The sequence below is a fragment of the Purpureocillium takamizusanense genome, chromosome 1 (genome assembly GCF_022605165.1).
Source record: "Purpureocillium takamizusanense chromosome 1, complete sequence".
NCBI classification, from domain to species: domain Eukaryota; kingdom Fungi; phylum Ascomycota; class Sordariomycetes; order Hypocreales; family Ophiocordycipitaceae; genus Purpureocillium; species Purpureocillium takamizusanense.
In genome coordinates, this window is record NC_063068.1 from 1,114,276 (window position 1) to 1,128,700 (window position 14,425).

The 14,425-nt window shown below is 57.2% G+C and overlaps 5 protein-coding genes across 6 annotated transcripts; 3 read left to right on the top strand and 2 right to left on the bottom strand.

Annotated features, from left to right (window-relative positions):
* Nucleotides 1–794: 794 nt before the first annotated feature.
* JDV02_000366 (uncharacterized protein) lies at nt 795–2,975 on the top strand (the record flags this gene model as incomplete). 2 transcript variants are annotated; one of them, XM_047981165.1, is made up of 9 exons in its annotated part: nt 795–1,223; nt 1,301–1,326; nt 1,407–1,450; nt 1,536–1,739; nt 1,816–1,911; nt 1,989–2,003; nt 2,061–2,442; nt 2,533–2,605; nt 2,668–2,975. In XM_047981165.1, exons 1-9 carry the CDS (start codon nt 1,107–1,109, stop codon nt 2,869–2,871), a joined length of 1,161 nt encoding a protein of 386 aa, XP_047837123.1. In that variant the 5' UTR covers nt 795–1,106. The 2 variants fall into 2 exon arrangements, with proteins under 2 accessions (XP_047837123.1, XP_047837124.1); XM_047981166.1 differs by having other exon boundaries at nt 1,301–1,450; nt 2,668–2,871.
* A 164-nt stretch (nt 2,976–3,139) lies between these two features.
* Nucleotides 3,140–4,549, bottom strand: JDV02_000367 (uncharacterized protein). The gene is made up of 2 exons (XM_047981167.1): nt 3,824–4,549; nt 3,140–3,722 (listed from the first exon to the last, which is right to left on the bottom strand). The coding sequence occupies exons 1-2, from the start codon at nt 4,420–4,422 to the stop codon at nt 3,239–3,241; spliced, it is 1,083 nt and encodes a 360-aa protein (XP_047837125.1). The 5' UTR covers nt 4,423–4,549; the 3' UTR covers nt 3,140–3,238.
* A 1,820-nt stretch (nt 4,550–6,369) lies between these two features.
* Nucleotides 6,370–7,261, bottom strand: JDV02_000368 (uncharacterized protein). The gene has a single exon (XM_047981168.1). It carries the CDS (start codon nt 7,181–7,183, stop codon nt 6,455–6,457), a length of 729 nt encoding a protein of 242 aa, XP_047837126.1. The 5' UTR covers nt 7,184–7,261; the 3' UTR covers nt 6,370–6,454.
* A 1,666-nt stretch (nt 7,262–8,927) lies between these two features.
* On the top strand, nt 8,928–9,728 carry JDV02_000369 (uncharacterized protein). Its single transcript, XM_047981169.1, has one exon. It carries the CDS (start codon nt 9,077–9,079, stop codon nt 9,713–9,715), a length of 639 nt encoding a protein of 212 aa, XP_047837127.1. The 5' UTR covers nt 8,928–9,076; the 3' UTR covers nt 9,716–9,728.
* Nucleotides 9,729–10,862: 1,134 nt separating this feature from the next.
* On the top strand, nt 10,863–14,342 carry JDV02_000370 (uncharacterized protein; the record flags this gene model as incomplete). Its single annotated transcript, XM_047981170.1, has 1 exon — nt 10,863–14,342. The coding sequence occupies one exon, from the start codon at nt 10,863–10,865 to the stop codon at nt 14,340–14,342; it is 3,480 nt and encodes a 1,159-aa protein (XP_047837128.1).
* Between the last annotated feature and the right edge of the window lie 83 nt (nt 14,343–14,425).

A 14,425-nucleotide genomic window follows, 5' to 3' on the forward strand; every position in this document is an offset into this window, starting at 1 on the left:
GCCCCCCTCCCCTGCGACCAGACCCGTCAGCACGGGCAGTCTCTGAGGAATCCAGTCTTGCTGTCGTGTGCCGCTGTTGCTAGCGAGTAAGGCAATAATAATACGACTCCCAACGTGGCACAAAGAACGCCTTGTGGGGGGGCGGCGTTCCCATCGGCAGGCCAGCCCGTGCTCCATTGACCGTCCAGTCTGGGGGCGCGACATGGCTAGCTCTCACCAAGTGCACAGTAGCGCCACATCACGCGGGGCGCCCCCCCAGGCTCCATGGCGCGCGGCGCATGGGTTCAGCTCGGCTCCGGGGGCTGGCGTCTCCTCAGGGTTCATTATTGGTGCCTCGTGGTCAGCCCTGCCCTTTGTGGGGGGTGAAAGGATGCGGGCGAGGCTGGATGTGGCCCAACTCGCGTCTGGTCTGGCAAAGGATGGCAGTGTTGTTGTTGTGTGTCCATGGTAATAAGGGGCATGTCTGGTCACGGAGAGTTGGGAGATGAAACGAGGTGGCGGATTCATGTTTGTTCTCGCATACTGTACACGGGCAGCCAGCCGTGGGCGCATTGTAAGTGAAGTAAGTCGAGTTTACCGTTGACTGGAGTCACTGGACACTGGACCATACAAAATCGCAGACGCGCAGGGTTAGGGTTAAGCGGGCAGTGAAACATGCATCGGGCAGCGACTTGACTCGGAAATGCAGGGATCTGAATCTGATCATCTCTCCACGTGCAGGCACCACCGCTGCAAACTAAGTTACCTCGACGCAACTTATTGACAACTGCCGTGTGATGCCATTGTAGTATACAGCACAACCTCCGCATCGTGACTCTTAAATATTACCCGGGCCGGCTGTGACGCTTGCTTCCCCGCGACCTCGCTCGTTCTTCCCCAACCCTCCAGCCTCGTCTTGGCCATGGCGACGACCCCCGCATTGCCATCCCCGAGCTACATCCGATCGCCCACCAGACACCCGCCAGGCGACTGGAGGTAGTCACTAGGTATAAGTCGCCTTCGATGCCGCAGTTGAGAGCAGCCCGCGCCTACTCCGCACTTGCACGCTGCAACACATCACGCACTCTCGCATCACATATCGAAGCGCTACATGTACTCACATCATCATGGCAAATTCAACGATGAAGGCATTAAACTACAAGGGGCCCTTCCAGGTCAAGGTCGAGGACGTAGACAAGCCGCAGCTCGAGCATCCGGATGACATCATCGTCAGGGTCACCACCGTATGTCTCCCATCCCCTCACACCAGACGCCCACGTACTTTCTGTAACCTTTTAACACTCAACTTTATGTCGTGTAGGCAGCGATTTGCGGCTCGGACCTGCAGTGAGTGCAGAGCAGGGGGAGGGGGGGCCCGTTGTGCTGCACGTGCTGTTCCCGCTGCGCCGTCGCTCACCATGACACAGCATGTACGAGGGCAGGACGGCCGCCGAACCGGGCATCACCTTTGGTACGCTATCTGTTCCTCACCGGCACACACCCCTCGGGGCCAAGGTCTGTCTGTTGGACGGACGCTGACGGGGTCGAGTCGTAAGGTCATGAGAACATGGGCATCGTCGAAGAGCTCGGCGCGGGCGTCACCCTCCTCCAGAAGGGAGACCGCGTCGTCATGCCTTTCAACGTCGCCGACGGGCGCTGCCGCAACTGCGAGGAGGGCAGGACTGCTTTCTGCACGGGCGTGAATCCCGGCTTTGCGGGCGGTGCCTACGGTTACGTCGCGATGGGGCCCTACCGCGGAGGTAAGGCTCGTCTGATTCCAACGGTCAAGTACTCGACTTGTAGGGGGGGATTTGCTGCTAAAGGACGACGATGCAGGTCAGGCACAGTATATCCGCGTGCCGTATGCCGACTTTAATGCTCTGAAGCTGCCCGCTGGGAAGGAACACGAAGCCGATTTCATTCTTCTCGCCGGTGAGTGTGCTGTTTTCCATTGATATCCATGTCCCTCTATAGGTATTTGATCCAAAACGATACTAACAACATCGCAGACATCTTCCCAACCGGTAAAACCGCCCGGCTGCCTGTTTCTTGACTTACGCTTACCCACTACCATCTCCAAGGCTGGCACGGCGTCGAGCGCTCTGGTTTCCAGCCCGGCGAGACTATCGCAGTCTTTGGCGCCGGCCCCGTGGGCCTCATGGCCGCCTACTCGGCCGTGCTGCGCGGCGCCTCCCGCGTCTTCGTCGTCGATCGCGTCCCCGAGCGCCTCCAGGCCGCGGAGAAGATCGGATGCATCCCCGTCGATTTCACCAAAGGCGACGCCGTCGACCAAATTGTCGAAAAAAACGGCGGCGACATGGTGGACCGCTCTGTCGACGCCGTCGGGTACCAGGCCGTCGACAAGGGGGGCTCCTCGGAGCAGCCCAACGTGGTGCTCGAGAACATGATTCGCGTGACTAGAGCGTGCGGAGGACTTGGGATCCCCGGACTCTATGTGCCTAGGTTTGACGCCTGCAAAATCTGTTTTTTTTTTTTTTTTACAATGTTCTGTATCTGGTGGGCGTTGATGCTGACAGCACATCTGGTGTATAGCGACCCCGGCGCACCGGACGACGCTTCTGCCAAGGGCATGATAAGCCTTAGCTTCGGAAAGCTCTTTGAAAAGGTAGCTCGCCCCCGTCTCATATGTCAGAAAGGATGGCATGCCCAACTAACGCCTCGTTACAGGGCCTCTCTCTCGCCACCGGCCAGTGCAATGTCAAAAAGTACAACCGTTACTTGCGCGACCTCATCGTCTCTGGCAAGGCCAAGCCCAGCTTTGTCGTCTCGCATGAGATTGGCCTCGACGACGCCGAGGCGGCGTACGACAAGTTTGATAGGCGTGTGGATGGCTACACCAAGGTCATTATCCACCCTAATGGAGGATTCTAACACCTAACACGAACAGCCTGGTCTCAGATGGGCTTCAATAGCCGGAATATGTGAAGTGACTGTATTGAAGACTTGTTCGTACGTAGTAGCACGTAACTTTGGACAAGTTAATACTTGAACATTCATGTTGTGGGATATCTTTGATGCGGCTGCATCCAGTCATGCAAGTACTCCATATGTCTCGTGCTCAAAGCTTTTAAATCGACAGAATCTCCACGGGCCTGGTATCGGACTTTACGGTGTCTATGGGTGAGTTGAATCAAAACAATCCAGCTCAAAATAATGACCATTGTCTATATCTACAACGAGAACGCAAAGTCTATGTGCTCCCAATCATATTGACATCAACTTCTACAGGCTTCCTTCTCTACAGCTCGTCCTTGAGCGGGTCCAGACCCTGGGCCGTTCCAATCTTGCTCTCAAACCAGAACCTCAGGCGCTCGACGTTGCCGCGGCTCTGCATCCAGGTGAAGAAGCCGGGCGCGTTGGTGCTCGGCAGCGTCATCATGTCAGGCACGCCCTCCCGCTGCGGGATGTCGCTGCGCACGCTCCAGCCCAGGGCCTTTTGGTAGTCGTCGCTCAGGACCCAGTTGTGCAGCAGCTTGGCGCCCTCCGGGTGCGGCGCCTTGGCCAGGATGGCGGCTGCCTGCGCCCAGCTGACGAACTGCCCGTCGGCCGGGAGCGTCTGGTTGGCGTTGTCGATGGGGTCGAAGCCGACCACGGTCGTGAAGGTCGCGGCCTCGGCCTCGGTGTCGTTGAGGAGGATTGTCGCCGGCGTCTGCGTCCCGCGTACCCACCGCGGCGACTGGGCCAGGAGCTTGTCGAACCAGGCCTTGCCGTGGCGCTGCATGCTGTGCGTGTGCTGGTCAGCGTCTGGTCGAGTCGCCAACCCCCCCCCCGGTCACATCTGCGTCATGTGTGGTCTGGTGCCAGATTGAGGCTTCACACTTACATCAAGTCAAAGGCGTAAAGAATCGCGTCGTCGTCGTTGGGATACGTGAGAACAAGCTTGCCCTTGTATTCGGGCTTGACAAACTCCTCAAAGGTGTCGAAACGGGCATCTGGCAGGCTCTTCGTGTTCCAGACGTTGGACAGCCAGAGGACCTCGGCGCCGTAGAAGGATGCCGACGCCGAATCCTTAAAGGCCGGCCAGATCTTGTCAAAGTTGTTGGGCGCGTAGTTGAGGAGCACGCTGCTCTGAGCCCACCGAGGATAATCATGCAGCGTCTGCAGCATGACGCTGTCGACGTATACGTTGTCGTGCGCGACCTGCTCGTCGATCTCGGCGGCATGGTACTTTGAGAGTCCGACGGTCAGGTTGAGCGTCATTCCGGGGAACCGCTTCTCGAAATCCTCCTTGAGGCTATCCCGCTGGTTCGTCTCGTCGCCGCCATGCCAAAGCGTCACGGTCCCTCCCTCAGCCAGCGCGGCCTTGTAAATCTCGTCGATGGTGCGGTTCTCGACAAGCGGCCTCGCGTTGAATCCGAGAAGACGGTCGACGGCAACGGCCTGCCCCCAAAGGAGCGCTGTTGCGAGCGAGTAGATCATCATGGGCGGCCAAGATGGGTCGAGTATTCTACGTTGCGAAAACACAAAGAATGCCGTTTGAGTCGTCCTTTGACTCCAATCTTTGATTCTCGTTATCAGTCCGGCGACTGGAGGCGGCTCTCGACTATTAATACCCACACACTTATTACAGGTAGATTTGACGTCACAGAATCATAAACAGACATCTCATGTTGGGACTAATAAGTGGGAGTGCCGGCCGCCGTCGAAGCCACAAACCTACGCAAGCCCGCGGAGTACCAGACGTTAACCTTCAACGGCCAAGGCATTCTGGAAGCATGGAACCCCAAACCAGCAGGGACAAGAGGGCGGCGGCTCCTCTGATTGCGGGTTGCACGAACCATGGCCACTTCGCCCTCCAGGACCCGCAACTCGAACTTTATAATGCTGAGAAATCTGGAGAGGTCCGGACTGCGGCCTTGGCGCCCCTCTGGCCCACGCGGGGCATCGTGCGTGACTTCGCCGACCCGGCAGTGCAGTCTCAATGTCGGGCCCAAGAGTATGCGTCCGGGCGAGGACGGCGGCCTACATAGGTGCGCCAACCCGAACAGCAACATAATAATGTGGGCGCGTGTCTAATGGTCTGTTTATTTTCTCAGCATCACCCTGCAATTGTGAGAGCGTCACATACTTGTCCCAGTCTTTGCCAGTCAAGTGTCTTGTGCATCGACATCATCTACGGAAAGGGGGCTACGACGTGATACGTGTGATGAGTTGACGCGCGGCGCCGCCGAGACCCTGGCAGCTGGCCACCTCAACTATGTGCATGGCTCTAGCAGTTTAATAAGTCTAATTACTCAACGGCAGTGCATTGGCGACCATTGCGGGTTCAAGGCGCGTGTAGACTTTGCCTAGTCTGTACTCGTAGCGTGTGACCGTTGTTGAATTCCACGACCGCTGCATCGGCTCTACGTGTACGTGGCTGGGCTTGCGCGGCCACGTGCCAGGCCGTGACCCTTTCCTCTTCTTCCTTTACTTGAGTGCGACGGACGATCGAGTTTGATGCGAGTTCGTCTGATGGTAACTGGTATGTAAGCCGTCGCCCACACATAAAGTGAGGCAGGTCCCATGTCGAGACATGACGTTTGGGATTGAAGACACGGGTTCATATACCTGAGGGCTTTGGCGGGACATCGGGGGCCGCTCGAGGGAATTCGCGCGGCTTACGAGCATACAAGCTATTCCGCGGAGAAGAGGCTCCTTTGGCTTCCTAGCAGCAGTGCTTAGCGGCATGTCGTTCGAGCTTTGATGATCCCCCAGAATCGGAATAGTCCAAACCTTATCCGCAGGCCCATGTCGGGATCCCTCAACTGTACCGCCGACCAGGATATTGCTAACTATACATACGTAGAGAGCCATATTTCCAGGCCGTGTGCTCGCCCGTCAGGCCATGTAGTATGGGCATGAACGAGGCGCGCTGCCAAGCTCTGTGTCTTGAGTCGTGGCCACGCCCTAACGCCTAATAAGAGAATGCTTCGCCAATCCTTGGCGGCTTGAAAGCCGGTACGCCCAGGTGGCGACACATCCTGCAATCTGATAACAAGACATTCTTAGTACGAACAAACATCGGGGATCCCCGCACGAAATGCCCTGATCTCACGCCTGTTACATACGTGGAGGCCTGCTCTGAGTCGTGGAGATCGGAAAACCCATACTAGTCAGTCTATCAATCCGCATGCGTCGTGATTCGGTCAGGTCATCAACATAAATGTGGCAGTGCTCGATTGGAAAATGCACATGCATTTATGTACATGTACGCACGTGTATATGAAAGGCAGCTTGTTTTGATCTGACATGGACCAAGTTGAAAAGAATTTTGTGCTCCTGTTGATGTATTTACAAGCTCCGGTTGTGGTGCAAAGCTATGTACACGTCCCGTGCCGACATTAAACGTCCATGTCTCTATTCTATGTACCAGCGTGACATTTCAATCAGCAACTGACACCCGACGGACAGAAAAGAATCAATTTTGGCCATGTACAGAGAAGTGAGGATATGATGTCCGGCCGCATGTCGATTAATGGCCCGGCTTGAGGTGAATATAGACAAACTCGGACTTGTGGACGGTGCGAACGCTGTAGGTGTCGGGGCGGACGTGATTGAACTCCTCGATGGTGACCTGGTCGCCGTTCACCTTGGTGACCCAAGCGACGTGCCCCCACTTGTTGCGGCTGTGCTGTGCGATGCTGCCGGGCTTGGGGTTGTTGTCGACCTTGTAGCCCGTCTTGCGAGCGGCCTCGTCCCAGGTCTTGGCGTCGCCCCAGTTGGGGCCCTTGAAGTAGTTGTGGAACTTGATGCCGAGGCGCTTGTTGATGCGCCAGGCGACGAAGCTGGTGCACTGGCACTTGAAGTACTTCCAGGGGTCGATGCCGGAGCAACGGCCGTTGTAAGGGTAGTCGTTCTTGACGGGACCGGGGATCGAGCCGCCGCCATCGCCACCGTCGCCGCCGCCAGGTGGCTTAGTGCCGGGGCACTTGTCCGTGACGTAGCCGTTCTTGCCCGTCTTGACGTAAAAGTCGGCGACGTAGCAGCCGTCGCTAGTCTTGTCCCAGATGGAGTTGCCCTCGATGGTAGGGCCCTCGGTCTGGCACACAATCTTGACGTCGGTGCCCTTGCTGTACGTCTTCTTGACGGCCGAGCTGGTGTCGGGGCCGGCGCGGCAGTTGACGGTGCTGCCCGTGATGGGGAAGGCGCTGGCGACTGAGGCCAGGCTGATGGCGGAGGCGGTGAGAGCAAAGGCCTTCATTGCGAGACCTGTCGAGTCGTCTTGTCTCTCTATATTGAAACTGTCAAGGAAAATAGGTTAAGGAGTGGCTGGTTGGTGTCTGGCTGTTAGACCGATGTGGTCATCACGGCTGGGATGCCTCTTATATAGGCGCAGATAGTTTATGAGTACGTGAGGCTCGTGCTTCGACTTGATGTCGAATCTGTATAAGCGTCCCCCGATCTCAGGTTCGCATGCTGATGCCCTCTGTTTCGCCGCATCCCGTGAAGAGCCTTACGCCAAGGGCCGCACATGTAACAAGCCGCAGCCAAAGCCGGAGCGTCGTCTACAAGCTGGTTGCCCAAACGGGACGGCACGGCCCCTTTCTACGCATGCTTACTCGCCATCGGCATTGCGCCGTGGCACTCGGTCAGGGGTAGCTTCTTAGCCGCAGGGGAGGGTTGACGCCACTAGGCTTTTTCCGCCCCTGCAAATAGCTGCAGCATCGCCGACGGACTCATGAGCATCCCAGGAATAGCATAGCACTAAGTTGCAACCCTCACCTAAATCAGTAAGCATCGCGCTTGCTGATATGTCGTGAGGATGCGTTCACGAATTCGATCCTTCTGGGCCGGGGCCTAGCCAACATTGAGGCCTGCCCAACGGGGCCCGATAATAAAAGCTCTCCGGGATGGTGCTGTTCGAGATTGAGCGCTGATCCGGAAAGCTTCGTCGGCGGGTCGGGACTTGCTTGTCTCTGTGTGTCAGACGGCGTGATGGCCAGCCGCCTGACGGGCCATTCGTTGAAGCTCCAAACTCGTCAGAATGTTGTTTTTCTGCATGCACGGGAGCCACAATTCCACAGAATGCAACATCCGGCGGGGAGATGCTGCGCGTGTATAATTTAGTACCAAGGCCGAGCCTACACGTCCCGGCCGTCCGGGCAATACTGCCTTCTCATACTCGGTGATAAGCGAGGCCCGGCGTCGTGATGCTGGGTCTCAAGGGCTTTTAATGCCGGCGCAGACGCTGCAGCCGCATGTCAGCATTACAAGGCTACCCAAAAATACAGACGATTCATAACCTGAGAAGCTGACGATCGCCCACGTGTTCTGCAGGGTCATGCTAACGAGTGCGCCGGGCTACTCTCTGTCCCAGCTTGTCATGAGAGGCGGAAATGAGCCATTCTTGCAATGTGAATCCGGCGCGGTCACGGCTTCCGCAGTGCGGAACGCGAGACGGGCTTGAATGGCGCGCGAGGTCTCGTTGATGCTCGAGACTCCAACACTGCGGCTGCAATCGGAGAGGGAAGCCTGAAATAGGCTTCGAAGCGGCCGCAAAACAGTAATAACGGATATCATCAGCGGGCCATCAACTGGATAATCGTCCGTCGTGTCTCTAAATTTCGCGCGGCGGTTTTTGCTCTTTCTTGAACAAAATCGTTCTACACACAATGTATTGAGTCCATCAATGTCAAGTTGTTGGAGTCACCACTAGCCGCTGGGAATTGCACCACACGTCAAACTGGCGTGTGGCTACAGAGTGAACGGAGCTACGTACAACTCAATCCCATGCTCAGTCAGGTCTCTAGTCAACATGAAGCGAGAGGCTGCGATGTCGCTCAATTCTTCTCCCAATGCAACGCTGTTTACGACGCGACGCAGTCGCAGTTGAGGCTGACTTTGCCCATGCAAAGTCGGAGTCGCCGTCAGCCTACTGTACCTTTGGCAAATAACCGTAGTGAGTGAGTAGCTTGAGTCACCTAGCACGACCAAGATGGAAGGTAGCCGTGGCTGCTCAGCAATTGCTCCGGTGCGATGCCGTTGACTCAATTCCAAAAATGACTACTCTCTTCTGTTCTCCCTCAATGCATAAAAGAGCGGCCACATCCATGGCTGGCATTTCGTTGCACCCAACAAGACGAGACAAAGAAAAATGAGCGACAAGAGAGAAGAAACTCCGCAACTGGATCCTCCGGGTCCCCCGCCCGAGCAACTAAGAGACCATGACGGCGACAGCGACCTCATTCTGCGTCGCTGGCGCACCACGGACATCGAAGGACTATACGCCGCTGCGAGCCGCTCTCTCGCGGAGCTGGCGCAATGGATGCCCTGGGCCGCCAAGGGCTACACCAGGGCCGGCGCCGAGGGTTTCTTGGCTCACACCGCCGGCCACGCATGGGACGCGGGCCAGGTCTACGACTTCGCCATCATCGCCGAGGGCCGCATCATCGGCTCGTGCGGTCTCTCGAGGGGCATCGGCCCCGGCGGGCTCGAGATTGGCTACTGGATTGCCTCGGACGCGACGGGCCGCGGGTGGGCGACGAGGGCGGCCGCGATGCTGGCCCGCGCGGCCGTTGCCATGGGCGCCGACCGCGTGCAGATTCGCCACGACGAGGCCAACGAGCGCAGCGCTGCTGTGCCGCGGAGGCTCGGCTTCCGGTGCCTGGGCGAGGTGCCTCCTGTCGATGGACTGCCGATACCAGGGACGCGATCTCCCAAAGACTGGGTGTGGCAGCTCGACAGGGCGGATGCTAGGGTGCTGGACCAGAGGGCTGAGAAGGCTGTGAAGTAGAGCCCTTGATGAGGCTGCAGTTGATACCTGATGGACTACCACCTCCACAACCTAAAGGGCCAGAGAGCCTAGCATAGTTGCACGCAAAGAAGGTTCATCTTGAGATTGCTGCATCCCTGGAGGGTCTCCCAAACTGGGCCTGCCCTTTATGTACATGGCTTCAAGCCGTGCAGTCGAGTCCCTCTCCCGCTAGTATTTCGTACACGGCGCCTCACCTGCTTCGACATCTTGCGACGCTCTTCTTCGAGCAGCATCGTTCCGGGTAGGCCCAGTAGCTGTGTCCAGTCCCAACGAAACACGCAGATGGCTGCGTTCCTAGTTCATGTTGTAGCGGACAACTCGCCAACACCTGACTGCCCTTTCTGGAGGCGCCTTCGTAGACCCTCTGATCTACGTCGGGCTCTTCGCACCGTGAACAGTATTGTTCTTCGCTCTTTATAGTGCACCCGAGGACGGGAGTGTGTTGCCTGGCAACGTGGGAGAGGGAATTCGGTGCCGAGAAGCTCTGCCGAACGGCCGCCTCTTTGGGTGAACTTGATGATAAAGAATCGCGTGGAAGATGACGGAATCTCCTACGGTACGCAATGCACAGCCGCACGTCCATGTTGACTTTTCAGAGCGCATCCGGTGAACAAGCAGCTTCCATCTGTTGCCCCAGGCAGTGCTGGCCGCCTCCAGCTGTCCAATGGGTGGCCCCAGCGCTGAGCGTTCACCCCAGGCTCCCCTATCAGGCTGCCCTTCCAGTTCTCGGCGCCAGCCCCCTTCATCCATGTTTGGCTCCCATAATCAGACGACATCTCGCTTGCCCCCAACCTCCCCGCTCTGCTCTCTCTCTCCTCCACCTCCTCTCTAAACACACCACACTTCGCCTCACCGGTATCGCCAGCTGTCAGCACCTGCAGCCAGCTGCCTCTTTTCCGTCCCAAGTCGCCCCAGCATCAACAGGTATATATAACCGAGCCATGGATCCGTCATCATCAGCCAACTTCCAGGATGCACTGGAGCCATCATCCTCCGATCCTCTGACGTTTTGCATTGACAACGATTCGCAACAGCCTCACCAACCAACAGCAGCAGGATTGCCCGTCATCAACCTTGCGCTGCGCCCGCTTCGGCGAGCACGGCGCGCCACTCAACTGATTTCAACATGGTTTTGCCCCTGTGCTCTGGAGACGAAGGCTTTTGGCACGATGGGCGCGTCTCGGCGTGTGTCTCCCGCGACGTGCTGGGCTTCTTCGTGCCTTTGGCCGCCGCTGCCGTCTCCCTCGTGGCTCTGTGCATTTGTCTCGCACTGATGCACACAACTGCTGGACACGAAGCACGGCATTATTCCGTTGTCGGCGGCATCGGCGACCAGGCACAAATCCAAGATGGCCACGCAGCCGCACCCGAGCCAGATGAGGACGAAGAGGAAGAGTATCTGATCAGCTGGCTCTTCACGGGAGAAGAAACCCCCCGGGGAAGTTCTCTTCGCGGCTCACAAACAGAGCACGGAAGTCAGAACGCAGCAGAGCCGGACAACGAGGGTTTTGGTGTGCGTTTTGTCAACAACGACGCGTATGAGGCGCCTCAGGTCGTTGTCACTCCATCACCAACCGCGGCGGTCATCGAAGCGTTGGCCATCTTCGCGGACGCTTTGGTACACTTTTCTTCCTACATGATGTTTCCCTTCGAAAACACTTTTCGCACCCTCATCACCCCGATCATCATGGCCAACTACCTGTTTGCACTCGTGGTCAGCCGGATTTGGAGCAAGACCGGTCGACATCGATCTACCTTCCAGAAGCATTCCTTTACTCTGTACGCGATGCAGTGGTTTTGCTTGCTGGTATCGGCGCACTCTTCTCTGGTGCAAAACAAAAACAAGCTCTGGGCCGCTCTAGCCTTGCTTCGTCTCGCTGCCTTCACCACCCTACTTGCCCTGCATGCGACAGCACCGCGGCAGTCGACGGGGAACCAGGATGAGTACATGTCCCAGATGACTGAGCCAGCAATCGAGGACACATCGAGTTTGTTTTCGCTCCTCACCTTCTCTTGGATGACAAACTACGTGGTCAAAGGCCAGAGATCTTCACTTGGGCAGCCCGACCTCGGTCATCTTGGGCATGATCAGAAAGCAGCACGGCTGGCCGCCGCATATAGGCAGACGCCGAGCTCGCTAGCAAACACTGCGAAACTTCTCATTCATTTTCTGAAGGGCGACATTTTCATTCAAGGCATTTGGGCCGTGTCCATGAGCATCATGCTCTTTGCCCCGGCCGAGCTTCTACGGGCGATTCTGACACATCTCGACCAGCCAGAGTACATCCACCACAGCACGGTCTGGCTCATTATCTTGGGAATTTTTGTCTCAAAACTTCTTACTGGGATCGCCACCACTCAGTGCGACTGGGCAGGCGCCAAGCTCGAGGCTAAGTTGAAGGGAGTGCTGCTCAACGAACTCATGGCCAAGGCAACGCGACGAAGCTCCTCGCGGTGGTTCCCCCAACCCATGGGGGCCATCAATCAGCAGGAGCCTACAGACTCCGTTTGCGTCAAGACGCTCATCGGTCTCATCAAGGTGGACGCAGACGTTGTGAGCACTCTAGGCAGCCACATACACGTTTTGTGGCTCAGCGGCCCTGTGCAAGTCCTCGCCGCCAGTTTCGTTCTTTTCAACATCGTCGGCATGAGTGGCCTTGCCGGCGTGGCCTGCTCTTTTGCCTTGCTCCCCCTTTATCCGCATTTGTTGAGAAAGCAGACTGCGGCGGAGCAGCATAAACTTCAGATTGCGGAGACGAGATCGACGCTCATGGCCGAGTTTGTGTCTGGCATTCGCATCATCAAATACTACGCCTGGGAAGCCTGCTTCCAGAGTCGCGTTTCTGCACTCCGCGAGGCAGAACTCACAAAGTCTCGGGAGCGGATGTTTTGGTGGTCCGTTTCCATGACGGTCGGGTACTCAATGCCGCTCGCTACGACGACGGTGACTTTGTTCCTGCACTGCTTTGTGGCCGGGCATCGGCTTACAGCCGCGACCTTCTTTCCAACACTTGCCGCTTTTGCTGCTCTACGAGCTCCGTTGGACCGTCTCTCGGACATTACCGGTTTTTTCCCAGCCGCCCGAGCCTCAATGCTCAGAATCACGGAATTCCTCACGGAGCCCGATGTCCCCCAGCCACCTTCCCCACGACAGCGTCTTGACATCGTTGGATTCGAAGGCGCCTCGTTCAGATGGACCAATTCGGGCACGCAAGTACCTGAAGAGACGGAACCACTGTTGGTGTCACCACCAACAGAGTTCGGACTCACTGATGTGAGCATCTCTTTTGCCGTGGGCAAATTCAATGCAGTCGTTGGCCACAGAGGAGCTGGAAAGTCGTCGCTCCTGTTGGCACTCTTAGGCGAGATGGAACTCGTCACTGGTCGTGTCCATCTTCCGGTCGACGAGGACAGCACACGATCTCTTCGAGCACGTTATCCGTTTTGCCCCTCCGACTCGGTCGCCTACTGCGCTCAGACGCCCTGGATCCAGAACGACACTCTTCGATCCAACATAACCTTCGGGCTTCCATTTGATTCGTGGCGTTACAAGTCTGTGCTCGAGGCTGTCGCTTTGATGCATGACCTACCGCAACTTCAGAACGGCGACCTCACCGTCGCAGGCGAAAATGGCTGCTGCCTGTCGGTCAGTCAGAGGCAGCGCTTGGCACTCGGTCGAGCTCTCTACAGCACTGCCAAAGTAGTCCTCATCGACGACCTGCTCAGCGCGCTTGACAACTCCACGGCCAAGCACGTGTTGCTCAGAGCCATCAAAGGGCCTCTGATGTATGGCCGAACTTGCATCGTGGCAACTTGCCAAGCTCGGATGGCTGTCCCATTTTGCGACTTTGCCGTCCGTCTCGACCATGGCAAGGTTTCGGCCCAGGGAACGCCGCAAGAGCTCGTCGCCGCTAGAGCTGTGTCTCGCAATCTTCTCACGGACTTGCCTGAGATATTCAAAAACGTGCCGCCGCTGCCGGATATTCCGTACAAGGATACGTTTCTGTCCAAGAACTTTTCGAGGGTGCCGACGGACCGACCCAAGGACGCGATCGTGACGCAGTATGAAGTGGACAAGCTGGGCGGCACTGCTAGCTGGGCGGCTCTGAACACTTACATCCGAGCGATGGGACCGCTGCACTACCTGCTGGCAGTACTTGGCGCATTTGCTGCTCAGCAGGCGCTCATGTTGACGTTGAGCCTCTGGGCCACCACATGGATCGCGGCGGACGATACCTCAAGCGTTGCTCGACCCGGACTCTACGTTGGCACCTTCGCTGCCATGGTTGCTGTCTACGTTCTCTCATGCCGACTCAGCGACGTGGCAGCATGCCGTAGTATCGTGGCGGCATCCCGGTCGATTCATGAGCGTCTAGTCACCGCCATCTTCCACGCAACATTTGGGTTCTTGGAACAGACGCCTACTAGAGAGATACTGAGGCGATTCACCAACGACGTGGATACGGTGGATCAGGACCTGGCAGCGCTGTTCCTCAGCACCCTGCAGCTCTCTTCGAAACTTGCCATGAGCCTGGGCGTCATCTCAGTCATTTTCCCCTTGTTGTTGCCCGCGGCTGCATTTTCCTGTCTGGCCTATGTGGCATAGAGTGCCATGTACACCAACGCGTCTCGAAGTTTCAGACGAGTTGCCGCCGTCGAGAAGCTGCCATTGCAACAGCATCTTGGAGA